Below are 16,823 nucleotides of genomic sequence, written 5' to 3'. Positions count from 1 at the left end.
GTTGTACTTAATGTCCACCATAAGTAAAAGCAGTTTTACGACCTTGCGTGGTTTTTTGTGCCAGTTCCATTCCTATAGTTTATCAATTATTTGATTTTATAAAAGGACCCCTCCTCAAGTGACAATGAAGAAACTAGAAATAGTATTGCAATGAAGTTGGATAAGTGTGACAAATATCAAAACAATTCCATAAGCTAAAGCTGTGCCATGCCTATGTTATTGTTCACAATGTGACATGCTGAAAAGGGTGACTAGAGCATTCCCGAACTTTTTTTTTAATGCCATGAACCCCAGGTAGGGGAACTCTTGAACTAGAGCAAGAAAATGTGATTGTTAAAATACAAATATGAAGCTATGAGGAAGAAAGTGCCTTTTAAAGTTGCATTGAGTTTCTTCAAGTATCCCAACTTAACAACACTTGTACAAAAGAATACAATATTTATATTGGGTGCTTTAATGTGCACAATGCAAAAGTAACATGAACATTAGACAAAGGAAACTTGTAAGGTTGCAATTTTACATAACACTTGCAATCAATAACTTTGCTACTGTCCTTATCTAATGATCAGAACTTTCACCAGTGTGATTTCACAATATTCAGCAGATCCAGTATCATAACCAAAGTTAGTTATATAATGACTCAAGAAATACTTCACATTTGTTAATTTAGCAGCATCAGTTAACTTCTACAGAAACAGTACAATAGTGTTGATTAAATAGTAATTGAAAAACTTGCACTTACTCAAAACTAACTCCACATGTTAAATATAAAAACTGTCGACAAACCAAGTTAACATGAGTAGAATTGAAATAGTTTGCTAGCGAACAATTTTTCACAATAATTCATCACCAAGATATGTCTAGGTCAATCGAGGTTTGCTAACACTTTTGTCTTCTGCCCATCCATATGAAGTACAAGTGAATTTATTTTTGCATTAAGAAAGCCGAACTTTATAGAAGGACAACACAGAATGAAATTAATAAATGAAGGTTTTCTACTATTTGATGACAAACAGTGATCAGATCAGAGGCAGGAATAATTAAATAGTAATCTGTTGAATTTACCTAAATTGATCGAGCACTAATTGTCATGTGGTTAGCAAGCAAAAGTGAAGAATTAGGGTTTGAGAAAAAGAATGAAGTGCAGACTATATACAGTTTGAATGCTTTTAAAATCATGGACAAAACAGCTGGGATTTTAAACCTTGGTCATCTTTCATGATGAAGGATAATTGCAACTATGCTGCTGGAACAAATGGAAATTTCTGAACTAACAAAAATAGATGCTCAACAGAGTAAAGGTAATGTTCTCTCGCTGGAAGTCACAAGTTTTCAGCTCAGATTAACCAACTATGTTGAACAGTATTTTATTTAAAATTTATAACCAGCAGTTAAAAGGGAATTTACTGCAGTGAAGATCAAGGGTCAATCTTTTGAACATCTGTAATGTAGGTGTGCCTTCAAACTTCACAAGTTAATTATTTTTAATACTTGCTCCTAGCAGTGATTATCCAAGTGGCAACTATTCAACTTCTTGTTTGCAAAAATTTGCAAACCTGGTGATGAAATCACCTCGCTCACACCCCTTTTACATCGGCAGCACAGCAGTGGAATTGCCAGTGGTTTCAAACACTCGGGAGTTCATATCTCAAACAACCTCTCACGGTCCCAGAACACATCCTATGCAATCAAGAAAGCTCAACACACACCACTTTCTGAGGAGGCTGAAGAGAGCTGAACTATGCGCATCTATACTTGTGGCCTTCCACAGATGCACAGTATAAAGCACCCTAAAGTGCTGTATCACTTCATGGCAGTGGACAGGAAGGCTCTACAATGGGTAGACAAAACTGCCCAATGCATCACTGGCTCTGGCCTACTGTTTATCAAGGAAATATATATATATTTATATATATAGAAAAATGCCAGGAAAAGGCTAGTATGTAGGAGAAGGCTATGTAGCAGCCACACCAGACTCAGCAGCAGTTACTTTCCCTAAGTAGTAAGGCTGATCAACATCTCTATCCACTCCCCCCCAACTAATTTATCATTTCCTGTCAGAGCCACCTTTTGTACAGACACTCCTGTACCTGGTATCATTTTATGTACATACAATCAATATATACAAGTTATCTTACATATTTATATTGACTGTTTTTTAAATATTGCATACTTCATATTATTGTATTTTTTTGTGTTGCATCGAATCCAGAGTAATAATTATTTAATTCTCCTTTACATTTGTGTATTGGAAATGACATTAAACCATCTTGAATGAAATGTCAAAAAGCCTTGAAAATGCACTAGCCATGATATATGTAATTAATTGAAAGTAAAATAACATAATATGGACTATTAAACAATCTGGAGAAAATTTAAATGGCTAGAACTTTTAGTTCTAGCATTTGATAATTGTCCCAAAGTTCATGCTAGTGAACCTGAACTGTTTCAGCAGTTACACCAGTAATTGGTAGAGTATTAAACCAGAATACAGCTTTGGATGACAGCAACATTTCATACTTCATGTGGCCTTTCACTTATGCAAATAACCTATGAAGAAACTGTACACAGATTAAAACAAAATCTAGTTGTATTACCAAAGCATGTGAGATATTAACCTTGCTGCCAAGACGGTAGCATTCATTCACAGTTAAGGATAATATAAAGGTTTCACAGATGTGTGAACTGTATTTCAAGTGCGGACAGTAGAATCTGACAGAAACAAGAGTTTGAAATGATTTTTGCCTGAGCACTAAATTTTACAAACAGTTTTCAAGCACACTGCATGGCAAGAACTATTCTTCATACTTGACGTTGAATTATTCATGTGAATATCGTTTAGTGAATAAATGCATTTTTTAAAAATCACGGTTATTTAGATAAAAGAATTGAGCACATGCTTCAGTTCATGGTGAGGAGGGGCAGTCGAGCACTTAGAAAGTGGAAAACACAATTTTAGGGGATTTGACAAATTGGGATCATGCCTAGAATTTAGATGGTTGAGAAAGATAAACAACATGGTTATATCTCAAGCAGGCTTGATCGTTAGCTCTCAAAGCCACAGCAATGCTATTTTATCATTATTCAGTTGTCACATATTCAACATCAATACACAGATAAATAATTCAGTAACACCATGCAGAATGAGAACGTTATTTGGAGGCCATGAACAACACAATGGAATTCTGCAACTTTTCTCAATTACTGCATCAATGCGAAAATTTTGTAGTTAGGATGGTTATACCGAGGCAGAAATCATTCTCCATGTTTGACAACAATTATTTGTGTGCATTATTATTCAGAGAATAAGCAAACTATTACTTATACCACTGGCTCAGAGTTCTGGATTTACTAGGATACAGTGCTCAAAAATAGAAAATCCTGCTCAAGTTCCAGGCACGAATCATTACTCAATTATTTCAGCAGGAAAGCAAATACATTAATAGGTCAGACAAGAATTGGTTGGTAGCTGTATAGGTTGACTCTGTTATAATAAGAGAATGCACACTTGTGCAAGTTAGCAGGCAGTTTTGAACTTTAGAAACAAGAAGTGGTCAATCTCCATTTATTTCCCCCACTCTAAGCATATGAGAAAACACCCACTCATGCACAAACTTTGCAATGGGACAATTAGATAATGGACAGAATCATCAATCTGGGCAGAATTTTCCCGTTCTGTTTTGTCCATCTGCACTCTTAAGAAATGATGGAAGGAAAAAGTAAAATAGAAGTCCAGCATTGTTGCAGAAAAACAAATATTTTCTCAACAACCTAAAACTTGCAAAGGCTAAAGGTTTACTATACACATTCTCTTACCTTATTTTATTGATTTTATTTAAAATGTTAAAAAAACAGCCAATGTTGCATTTAGTGACAAAACTGTGTCTAAAATTGTATGAAATATATGAGGAGCTGGGTAATTCAACTCACATAAGATCTTCTGAATCAGCTCCAGCAGGAAGTTGATTAGTAACTTTGAATTTAATTTGGCACTAATAAGAACACATAAATAACTGGAGTTCACTTTGAATAGTTCACATGGGAGTTAAAAGTGGTAGTGCAGCACAGTGAAATCGTGATGCTTAAAAGTGACAGAATGGGATGATATGACAATCAAGAAAGAAGCCTGTCCTTACTCTTTTTAATTTATTGACATTTAATAGCGGAACAGCTCTTCAAGCCACACCACTCAGCAATCCCCCGATTTAATCCTAATTTACAAAGACCAATTAACCTACCAACCACTATGTCTTTGGACATACTGTCACAGGTTAGTTAAAGTCTGCCCTGAGCCTTATGGGCTCATCAGGCCGGTGCTTATGCCTGTTTTCATGGCATGAAGTGACTGAGAATACGAGACTTCCCCCCCCCTCCCCCCCCCCGACAGGGGGCCAGTCTATCGTGAGGTTAACACCATTTTCAGCGGGGTGGACAATGTGTGGTTAAGTGCCTTGCTTAACACAACACGTTGCCTCAGCTGGGGCTTGAACTCACGACCTTCAGATCGCTAGTCCAACACCTTAAACACTTGGCCATGCACCACACACTGTCACAGGGAGAACGTACAAACTCCTTACAGGTAGCGGTGGGAATCAAACCCACAGGTACTGGTACTGCTAAGCATTGTGCTAACCACTATGCTACCATGCCATAACTTGCAAGAGATTTATATAAAAGCTGTTTTAAACTCTTAATATAAATATCCCCTTTCAAACTTTATTGATTAGGGATAACTGACCATTGCACCAAATTAGCATTCGAATCACCAGAGGGTGTATTTTTACAAAACAAGTTATGTGGAATTATCCAGGCTTCAGTTATTCACATTTAACTATTACACTGCTGTATGATGGTCTCTTAAAAGAAAGCCGATGCTCCCCTTAGAAGTACAGCACAAGGTTACAACCAAACATTGCAGGTGTACTTTGTACAAAATCATCACAAGGCAATGTGTGTTCAGTCGCTGCTGAACAATAGACTTGGGAAGCAAAATATTGTTTACTTGTTTAGTTATTTTAAATTACAGTACATATTTATTAGTCATTATGACATTAGTCATGCATATCATTTAACTTTTAAGATTGAAATGAAAACCAAGATCTAAAATCATTAGCACACGTTGAATGGTCTGAATTTCAATATAATTAAAATCCCCAAAATTCCCTTCAATTTTGGATTAAAATGATGTGGGCCACTGAAGACCATTGAACAATTTTCTTCAGCAATCCTCTGCGTGCATATTCATAGATCTCAGAGTATTCAGTCAGGAAGAGAAAACAGTAAGAGATGGTTGAACATTAATAGTCAAAAGAATCTAAAAAGAGAATTTTAAAATTTGTTTTGGAATCATACGGTTTCATTATTATTCTGTAATCTAGGTTCCTCTGTATTTAAAAAAAATATATAAAAACTAGATCAACCTATTTCCTGGTGTGTAATATTATTCTAATCCATAATGAAGCAGCAATAAAAACATAAGTAATTAATGTAATCACTCTATAGCAATGAGACTAGTTATCTATTACAATCAATTTTCAATTATAACTTTTTAAATAATCCTTTGAAAACAGTTTACATTTTCACTTATCTTTACTAAATGGGATTTTCAGTGCAAACCAGTGTGGAGATCAGCAGATAATGCACACCTACAAAGTCACACAGTTTAACAATAAAAAAAAAATCTCTATGAGCTGAAAGGTTAGGTGGTCAAGCATCATTTTCTCCACATACATAAATGCAATCACCCTTCATACATTTTTGTACCTTTACTGCTACAGTTGGCACTAAAATGATCTGCAGCAGTTCGAGGAGACATAAAATAAAGTTAAATGGTTTGCCTTAAAAGAACAGGCTCTGCTCCTACAGCAAGTTTGCCCAGTACTGGCAAAGAATATCTGGAGCAAATAGAAGACAAATTCTACCATTTAAGTATGGCCAAATGAAGTAGAACATCTATGTCATACACACTCCTTAGCATAACATTATTAAAAAAACTGTCCAGCAGAGATTTTCGTGCCATTACGTATGTTGCTAGTTGAGTATGGTTGCATTTCAAATTGCTATAACAGTTGTTCTGTTGGCCGCATTTGAAGGTCTCCAATCTGAGCCAAAATAAAAAATATATAGTCAGTTAAGTAACACCAATACATATTTTAGATGGCAGATGTCACAGCCATTGAAAGTTTCAACATTAGTAAACTTCACTTCATTTAAAGAATGGAGTTCCAAGACAAAACATAATGAGATCAAGTGAAAATCAAGACCATTACTATCAATCATTTCAATATACTTTCTTATATAAAAAAAACAATGAAATTTTATTAATAGAATAACAACTCCTCAATGAGCACAAAAATGAAAAAAAATTGCAGATATTAGAAACTAGAAACAAGTATCAAATGCTGGAAACACTCAGCACAAAGAAATGGAAACTGAATTAACATTTTAGGTGAGAAGTGATTTCTTCAACTTGAAACTTTTTCCACAGATGCTGCCTGACCCAATGAGTTTTCCCCATCATTTTGTGCTTTTATTTCAGTCATGGACAAAATGTTTGAGGGTGGGATTTTTACTGGAAAGAAAGAGTTATTTCTTGGACAGCTGAGGAAGACAGCACCAGCAGATATGGTGCTCTATCAATATCTATGATAACTCTATCAAGTGCTTTAGAGATTCCATAACATACATGCAGAGTACTGGGTGCCTGCCACAAAGGTAAGCATTTGTAATTGAAAATATCTTTTGCAACAAATCAGGTACAAGCCTCTAAAGGAGAAACTTCAAAGGACAAAGACACAGATCATTAGGAGGAAATGAGGAAGGCAATGTGGCAGATACACTCCAGTGGCCACTTTGTTAAGTACACCTGCTTGTTACTGCAAATATCTAATTAGTCAATCATGTGGCAGAAATTCAACATACAAAAATGTGCACAGCAGGTCAAGAAGTGCAGATGGTATTCAGACTAAACATCAGAAGGGGAAGAAATGTTTTTGACCGTGGAATGATTGCTGGTGCCAGACAGGGTGGTTTGAGTACAAGACCACAAGACCATAAGATATAGCAGCAAACTGCTCACAATATTCCAGTGCTTTATAAAGACTCAACCTTACATCCCTGCTTTTATATTCTAGTTCTCTTGAAATGAATACTAACATGGTATTTGCCTTCCTCACCACAGACTCAACCTGCAAATTAACCTTTAGGGAATCGTGCCCATTGAGTTTGCTCTGCCTTTTCATCATGGCTGATCCAATTTTCTTCTCAACCCCAATCTCCTGCCTTCTTCCCATAGCCTTTCATGCCATGACTAATCAAGAATCTATCAACCTTTGCCTTCAATACACATAAAGACATGGCCTCCACAGTGGCATGTAGCAATGAATTCCATGGATTCACCACTCTCTAGCTAAAGAAATTCCTCATCTCCATTCTAAAAAAACACCCTTCTGTTCTGAGGCTGAGTCCTCTGGTCTTAGACACTCCCGCCATAGGAAACATCCTCACCACATCCACTCTATCAAGGCCTTTCACCATTTGATAGGTTTCAATGAGGTCACCCCTCATTCTTCTGAATTCCAGAGCCATCAAACGCTCTTCATATGACAAGCTATTCAATCCTGGAATCATTTTTGTTAACCTCCTTTGAATCCTCCCCAGCTTCAGCACATCCTTTCTAAGGTAAGAGGCCCAAAACTGCTCACAATACTCCAAGTGAGGCCTCACCAGTGCTTTATAAAGTCTCGACATTACATCCTTGCTTTTATATTCTAGTTCTCTTGAAATGAATGCATTTGCCTTCCTCACCACAGACTCAACCTGCAAATTAATCTTTAGGGAATCCTGCACAAAGACTCCTAAGTCTCTTTGCACCTCAGTTTTTAAAAACAAATTTCCTCTTCATTTAGAAAATAGTCAACTCTTCCATTTCTTCTACCAAACTGAATAACCATACTCTCTCCAACTCTGTATTCATTCTGCCATTTCTTTGCCCATTTTCCTAATCTAAGTCCTTCTGTAGCCTCTCTACTTCCTCAAAACTACCTGCCCCTCCAGCTATCATATCATCTGTAAACTTTGTAACAAAGCTATCAATTCTATCATCTGAATCATTGACATATAATGTAAAGAAAATCGGTCCCAACACAGACCCCCATAGCCAGGAAAGGCTCCCTTTATTTTCACTCTGTGCCTCCTGCCAATCAGCCTCTGCTTTACCCATGGCTAGAGTCTTCTCTGTAATACCATGGGCTTGTAGCTTGTTAAGCAGCCTCATGTGTGGCCACTTGTCAAAGGCCTTCGGAACATCCAAGTACACAACATCAACTGGTTCTCTTTTGTCTATCCTGCTTGTTTTTTCTTCAAAGAATTCCAACAGATCTGCCAGGCAAGATTTTCCTTGAGGAAATCATGCTGACTATAGCATATTTTATCACGTGCCTCTAAATACCTGGAGATCTCATCTTTAATAATCGACTCCAACTGCAGATCAACTGGCCTATAGTTTCCTTTCTTCTGCCGCTCTCCCTTCTTGAAGAGTGGAGTGACATTTGCAATTTTCCAGTCTTCCAGAACCATTCCAGAATCTAGGGATTCCTGAAAGATCATTACTAATGCCACCACTATCTCTTCAGTGACCTCTTTCAGAACTCTGGGGTGTACACTATCTGGTCCAGATGACTCACCCACCTTCAGTTTCCCAAGAACCTTCTCTCAGTTGTGGTAACTTCACATATGTCATACCCTATGATGCCTGGAACTTCCACTGCACTGCCTGTGTCTTCAAACACTTATTCAGTTCATCCATTACTTCTCAGAAACTGCTGATCTCCTAGAGTTCTCAGGCACAACAGTCTCTAGAGTTTACAGAGAGTGGTGCAAAAAATACAAAGAACGGCAGTTCTGTGTGTGAAAGCACTTAGTTAATGAGAAGGGCCAGGAGAGAATAGGAACACTGATTCAAGCTGACAGGAAGGCAACAGTAACTCAAATAACCGCTATTATTTGAGCAGAAGAGCATCTTTGAATGCACAACACATCTAATCTTGAAATGGATGGGCTATAGCAGCAGAAGACCACAGACATACACTCAATAGCCAATTTATTTGGTAGAGGACTTTCCTAATGAAGTAGCCACTGAGTGTATAATGCTATAAACTACAAAAATGAAATAAATATTTAGGTTTCCAAAAATTTAACAACCAAGGAGAGTCAGACCATTATCAGTGTAATAACTTTCCTTTTGAAAACACCATAAGACCATCATCAAACCATACAACAAGATCCCAAGCTTAATGGTCAAATTTTCAATCACAGCAGATAGATTTTAAAGAGATTCCTGTATGGTGAGAAGCCAAATACAGACATAGAAAAGGCAGGTCAGACGTCTTGGAACCAGGCCTTTTGGACTACCTAATCAGTATTAACACTAAACTAGGCATGAAAACTCGCCTCAAGAGCACTGAAATGTTATGTTTATCCAGTTATGCTATATGACTCAGAATGTTGGACAATAACATGAGGAAACAAATTGAAGCAGCATAAATGTGGTTTTTGAGGAGGATGCAAAGAATATCATGGACGAAATGAATATCTAACGAGGATGTCATGAACAGAGCAGGCACAAAAAGAGAAATAATGTATGAGATCACGAAAAGGCAACGAATCTTCATTGGACATGTGATTAGGAAAGAGGAGTTAGGATGCACAGTAATTATGGGAAAGATTGAAGGGAAGAAAGCATGAGGAAGGCAAAGGCAAATGATGATGGAGACAGCAGCCAGAGAACTGGAAATGAATACCAATGAATTGATCCACTTGACCTGAAACAGGAGTGTGTGGGCCATGGCAGTCAAAGCTCAAACTGGGCATGGCACCTGATGATGATGATGAATAGTGAAAGTTTCACTAATCCCATTTTTTCTCCGTATTTCGATCATCAACCTCCTACCACATTGCCCCCTACCTCCCTTGACTACAATAATCACCGACAGAGGCAATTAGTGATTAATTAACCCAGTTATCTTTTGGTGATGTGGGAAGAAACACAAGCACATGAAGGAACCCACAGTCACAGGTAGAACATGACAAATGAAATGTTGATCTTCATTGCAAAATAAATTGAGTACAAAGGGAAATCTCACTAAAACTTTGCAATGCATTAGGAAGAACATTCCTGTAGAACTGTGTACAGTTTTTGCTGGCTTATTAGAATATCTCCCCAGAAAGGAGCCCTGTAAGCAGTGGTGCACTGCAGTGGTGCTTGTCATAAATGAATGATTTCAATAAGAATCCAGGTGGTTATGATTTGTAAGTTAGGAAAACTGGTGATCTTGTGGACAGTGAGAGGTTGTCCAAGGTTACAGCAGGATTTAGGTCAATAGATGAAAATCACAAAAGGATGCAAAGTTTTATATACTCAGCCAACTCCATCATGACCACAATTCTCCTCAACATCGAAAGGCTCAGGAAGGCAGCATCCACGAGGACCCTCATCTTCTGGGACATGCATGGAGACGACTGTCATTACTACCATCAGGGTTAAGATAAAAGAGCCGGAAGCCTCACGGTGAATGATTCAGGAAAAGTTTCTTCTCCTCTGCCATCTGATTCCTGAACAGCCCAAATTATTCTACCACATTAGTCCCTTTCCTTTTTTCAAAATTTACTTTTGTGCTGTATAGCTGCAGCAAAACAACTACTTCCATGCCATACAAGTCAATGATAATAATTCCTATTTTGAACTGGAAACGTGAGCAAGGTAATGCCAGACAAAATTTAAAATCAAGACAATGCAAGTGATGCAATTTTGAAAGCCAAACAAAGGCGTGAATGACAGGTCCCTAGGCAGTACTGCTGAACAAAGACACTTTAGAGTTAAAAGTCCATTGGTCCCTGAAAGGTGGACAAGGTAACAAGTGAAGCACATGCCATGCTTCCTTATATTAGTCAAGGCACTAAGTACATGAGTTGGAATGTCATATTACAGTTGTACAAATCATTAGATGACATTTGAAGAATTTTTTGCATTCTGGTTGCCACACTGCAGAAAGATATGATTAAGCTAAAGGGTGTAGAAAAGATTCAGAAGGATGTTGCCTAGACTGACGGATTCAAGTTATGTGGCAAGAGTGAATAAGCCAAGTCTGATTTCTTTGGAGCAGGGTGGCTGAGAGGATATGAGGTATATGAAATCATGAGGGGGCTAGATAGTGTGGAGAGCCAGAGTCCATTTACCATGCCACGGGTATTTAAATTACAGGGCAGAGGTTTAAGGTGAGATGGCAGGTTTAAAGTGCATCTGAAGGTTAAACCTTTCACAGAAAGTAGTAGATAACTAGAATATGCTATTGAAGGTGGTGATAGAGGTAGGAACAGTAATAACATTTAAGATACATGTGGACACATACCTGAATGAGCAAGGTATTGAAAGGTATAGAATTAATGTAGAAAGGCATCATGGTGGGCTAAAGCTTGTTTCTATGTTATTCTATTATAACTAAATAACGTTGAGTGCTTGGCATGCTGTTGTGTGGTTTTATTCAAACGTATGACTTTGATTTGTGAATTCAGATATTCAAACTCCTTTGATCTTTTATCCTTTTGTATTCTTAGTTTCCAAATAATTCTTTATTTTTGTATAAAGTATAGTATACCCTTACCTACAGTTGCAAGAAAATGCTTGTGAATCCTTTACAATTACCTGGTTTTCTGCATTAATTACTCAAAACGTGGTCTGATCTTTATCTGTCACAATAATAATTAAACACAATCTGCCTAAATTAGAGATTTCTGCAGGTCATTTGCTGTTACCCTTAGGTTCTTTGTAAACCTCTTCAACAATGCACATTATGCTCTTGGTGTGATCTTTGCAGGACAGCCACTCCTAGACATCAGTACTGAATTTCCTCCATTTGTAGATAATTTCTATTACTATGGACTAATGAACACTCAGGTCTTTAGAAATGCTTTTGTAGCCTTTTCCAGCTTCATTCATCTCTACAATTCTTCTCCTAAGATCCTCTGAAAGTTGTTTTCATCGAGGCATGGTGCACACAAACAGATCTTTCTTGAGAAGAGCAGGCTCTGTCCCTAACCTGACTTTGTGTGTGTGTGTGTTTTTTTTTAAATAGGGCAGGGTACCTCTACTACCCACACCTTCTATCTTATTTAATTGATTGGAACACCTGACTCCAAATAGCTTTTGTAGAAACCATTACCCAGAGGTTCACATACCTTTTTGAAGCTAGACTGTGATTGTTTAGATGGTGTAATCAATATTGGTGACAAGAAGTACAACTGTGTGTTAGGCAGATTGTGTTTCTGTTATTGTTATTTAGATGAAGATCAGATGATATCTTATGAGTAATCAATGCAGAAACCAGGTAGTTACAAAGAGTTCACAAACTTTTTCTTGCAACTATATTTTTCAAGAAGTTTGGCAATCATGTACCAGATTGAAAGTTCACTGCTATTAACATTGACTGTTCTTTCCAATTTGTTTTCAAATATCAGATTTATCTCAGTTTAAATTTTGTTTATACTGTACCATTTATGGACTATAGTGATTTTAAATGTATAATTCTGAGTTCCACAGCTTAAGGATAAAGTGTTTTTGAGGTATTCTTAATTAACACTGCTTCCATCAACTTTGATGGTTAACTATAGCTGCATAAGTATTGAAGAGCTGTGTTCCCTGGAGGTCCCTTCAAAGTGTAGATCACCTGTCAAGATGGTGGGATTCCACTTAAGAATTAACTCCTGCATTAGGAGACAGTAAGAAAATAAGATGGAATTTAAACTCTTCAAAGTGGAAGAGGAATAAAAGAATCACTAAACAGCGTTGACAGGCCTGGTCATGATCACATGCTGAGGTAAGGGATAGAAGGGCAATCAGTCAGAGCTCTAAAAATTGTCATGTATATCAGGAGCCACTATGGGAACAATGTCTCCCTTGTCTAGAAGATTACTTAATTACAAAAATGCAAAATAAAATAATGCCTTGTTTCTGGGCAATTGCCCATGTAAAAATATAAAAACGGTTCATAATTGTGATGATATACAGCCACTTAAAATGACAATCAAAACCATTATCAACTGCTTCCTCCAAGGACCCACCCTTATTCTTGCATTTTTCAATTTATGGCTTCTTTAATCTTGCTTACAGTTGTTTGAATGCTTGAACGTGATATCACCCCTTAGTTTTCATCTCAAAGCACCACTTTGAAAATCACTAGCAGCAATTATGCTGGTAGCAAAAGCCTCATAATTCTGTAGCTGACTAGCCCATCCTCAGGTTTAGACCTCTCTTTGTGAATTACCATGACAGAATCTTATACTTGAATGTAGACAGCACACATTAAATAGCAGCTTCCCAAATCATTTCCCAAATCTTCAATGGAATACTCCATGGATGCAAATGGATATCTGCTTTTACTTCTCTGACGTTGCCCCTCAACTTTGTAAGCCAATGTCACTCGGTGCTCAGCCACAAAAGCACCATTCTTCATACAACCCATTCAAAGACATGTTGGCTTAAGAACGTGTTTAAACCTCATCAATTCAACTAAGCGTTGTCATCTCCCAATTTCTTCACTGTTCAGTGTGATTTCTCCTGGGAGTTACCTTGGGGGCATTATCTGCATTAACAGTAATGATATACAAGTTTAATCGCTGCTGAAAAGAATCAATGAACATTGATTAAATCACTGGAAGGAAATGGATTTTCTGTTATGAAATACCCTTCATTTTTTATGCCACTTGCCTGAACATGAGATGGTGTGCTCAAGATGTAAACAACTGCATTGGCCAAATCCTCTGCCTTCAGACACTGAGGGAAAACAGAAAAAAAAAAATCATAGCTGGAGCTGTACAACAGAAACTACCAGTTTTCCTTTTGAGTCTGCTATGTACTGTAACATTGCCGTATTTTGTTTTAAAGTGATATAAACAGAATTGGGATAACAGGGAATGCAAAAACAGTAGCCAGAGGGAATACAGAAGGGAAAGTCTGATTGAATAGTTAGTTTATTTGTTTTTAAGAAAATCTATCACTTTATTTTTGAGAATGTATGCAGCAGGTTACATTCAAGGAGGCGAATAACACTGAGGTTTTCAAAACATTCATGCAATGCAAAAGCTTGTTTCCCAATGAACTCCCAAGCAGAACACTGGTGCAGAAAATAGAGGTCAGCATTGGGGTTCTGTACATTATCATGGATGGAGAATAAGTACATAAAAATTAAATCAATTCAGGTGAGCAGATTGCTATTAATGGATATTGCAACGATTAGAACTAGGCTCACAGATTCTTACAATGTTATGATTTGGATACTTTGCTGTGTTTCCATTCATCCAGTTTTGTTGGCAATGTATGGGAAGATGGAAAGTAAGGGCACAGAGACTAAGAGATTATAGATAATTTGGGTGAATGGGCAAGGTGCTGGCAAATAGGAAAATCTAAGTGCTTAAGGACACAAATATCCTTGGATAGGAAACAAAGCTAACATACAGTTACAGCAAAGAATAAGACAAAGGATTCCAAAATTGAAAGCGGGACCCCAATGCTTTTCTTCCTACATCATTAGATTTTCAAGAAGCAATTTCTGGCCGAAAACCTCCTGCACCCTCTCAGTGATATCCCGGGCCCAAAACAGCATTTATGATTTTCATCAGGTGCTACAGGGAAGTTCACTGTCTTTCTATAGTTTGTTGAACTTTCCACCTTCACTCACTTTCTCTAGCCCTATGAGTGCTTTAGGCTTCACCCTTCATTCCACCTGCTGTATTCCAATAATGCTGTTTGATGCTGAGAAGTGGTTTGAAGGTGCAAGGGTTTTTCCAATGCTCATTTCCTTCTACTTTTAAAGATGATCAACTATTTACCATTCTTCACTTTTCCCATACACATGGTACAACTGATCCTGGAACACAAATTCCCAGTTTGCAGATTGGTTGTACAGTAGTTCTAGTTATTCCTCAAGCCTGGAAATCCAACGGCCAATTCAGAACAATTACTTTTGCTTGCGAAACAAACCAAGACACATTGTGTTCTCAAATGGCACTGGAGTTATAGGTAGATGTCAACTATCTCATAACTTTGCCTTAAATTTTCTTTCAATTCATTGAATTATGCTAATATACTCTCTCATTGGCTCCTTAAGGTTGTTATAGCTGGGGGCGGTAGTGGGGATAAACTCCCACTGTAACAAATTTAGAAGTGATGTTAGGATGTCAGAGAAGATGGTGCCAGCAAACAATGTGACCAAAGGTGACATCCTTCAGACAGTTCAGGAAACTGCTACTTTTACTTCATCTTTCAAATATGATTCTGCTATTACTAGTACTTCTGATTTACATTTTGATGGTGTGTTTTCGGGCCGATTGAGCGAACTGGTGCTTTGCTGTCTCTGAGGGAGCTCGGTGAGATTTCGAGCAGAAGTGTTCAGCAGGGAGGCCAAGAAGCCTGGTGACGGGATGTGAGCACAAGATCGACTACATTTCGCCGATTCCGCCCATCAAAGCTTCGTGAGAAGATTGAAATCAACAAGGATGAGAGCAGAAGGCAATGGGGTGTTCAGCACAGTCTGCCTGCATTGATCTCTCTCTCTCTCTCTCTGCTCCAAGAAGAATGTGCTAACCATTCGATTGGGTCTCCCTCTCACTTGATGCTGCCGGAGTCTTGGGTCTTGGGCAAGGTTTTATCAATACGTTTGTGGATTTGACTCTGTGTGTACATGTTATGATGTGCTTCTGGTTTCTGGTTACTACTTTCTTTAAAATGCTATTTTGTGCGATTCTGATCAGGGTGGTCTAGCTCTGCGGAATGCAGTCAATGAATGACAAAGTGCCAAATTGAACTGAACTGAACTGAATTAAAGTGAACATTCCTAGACTGTTTCAAAGACTTTGTGGTTTGAGGTTTTGTATTTTGTGTTTTTTGTTCGTTATTTGCCGTCTGCGCAATTTGCTTTTTTTTGTATTTGGTGTTTGATGTTTTCTTTGAATGGGATCCATGGTGTTTCCTTGTATCGTGACTGTCTGTGGGAAGACAAATCTCAGGGTTGTATACTGCATACATACTTTGATCACAAATGTACTTTGAATCTACCTATTAAATGCTCTCAATGGCGTGCATCTCAAGAATTTGCTGACAATCAGCTCCAGCTCCTGGCCTTCACATGTGGCTTATCTACTAGGCCCATTGGAACACTCTACTTATAGGAGAAGGGGCAAGTGTGGGTTACTGGCGCCTTAAAACCAGTCGCTTGTGAGTATGCAGCTCACCCAGAAGGAAAACTCTGATCTCAAATCTCTGCTGTCTTGTGGTTATACCCACACATGGGGAAGGCTTCGGGAATAAACCCCCAAAGATAAATCCTGAGCTGGACCTCCGAAGGCAATCCTATGCTGAGTTCACACAGACTGGCAACTCCTGCGATGCCACTGGTGCCAAACTACATCGGTCTCTGCCATTCCTTTGGATTCATCAGCTAAATGGAGCAAGGCAGCCTCTTACATGGGCAACAGCTTGCTCTCCATATCATACTGCCCTGGCTTGCGAATCATGTAAATAGCTGGGACTCAACACCCATAGTCGAACCTAACCAAAGGAGGGCTTCATACTTACTAATCTTTAAAAAATCATTTGCATTTCTCCATCTCTACCTTCCTCTCAAATCTGTACATTAGAAGAGACTCCAAATCATGTGCACTGTCTTTGTGGAGGTGCTTCTAGTTGATCAATCTCAAATAAAACACTCAAAATTATTTGAGAAATTTAGTTTACATAGCCTACCTAAAACCCCAAAATAAGAAATACTATA

General features: G+C 37.9%; 1 protein-coding gene across 3 annotated transcripts in view; it reads right to left on the bottom strand.

The window, feature by feature from the left end:
* The window catches only part of dhrs11a (dehydrogenase/reductase 11a), a 100,087-nt gene that overhangs the window by 27,827 nt on the left and 55,437 nt on the right, over positions 1-16,823 (bottom strand). Inside the window, exons 6-7 of one of the 3 annotated variants that reach the window (XM_059973212.1) lie at positions 13,763-13,828; positions 432-6,101 (exon numbers count right to left, since the gene is read on the bottom strand). The exons of the other annotated variants lie outside the window; for them this stretch is intronic. Coding sequence (XP_059829195.1) covers positions 6,060-6,101; positions 13,763-13,828 — 108 coding nt within the window. The 3' untranslated portion in view covers positions 432-6,059. Of the gene's footprint in view, positions 1-431; positions 6,102-13,762; positions 13,829-16,823 lie in introns of those variants that run through there. 3 annotated transcript variants of the gene reach the window in all.

Source organism: Hypanus sabinus, chromosome 6 (genome assembly GCF_030144855.1).
Source record: "Hypanus sabinus isolate sHypSab1 chromosome 6, sHypSab1.hap1, whole genome shotgun sequence".
Lineage (NCBI taxonomy): Eukaryota > Metazoa > Chordata > Chondrichthyes > Myliobatiformes > Dasyatidae > Hypanus > Hypanus sabinus.
This window is presented reverse-complemented; position numbering and strand designations above follow the sequence as displayed.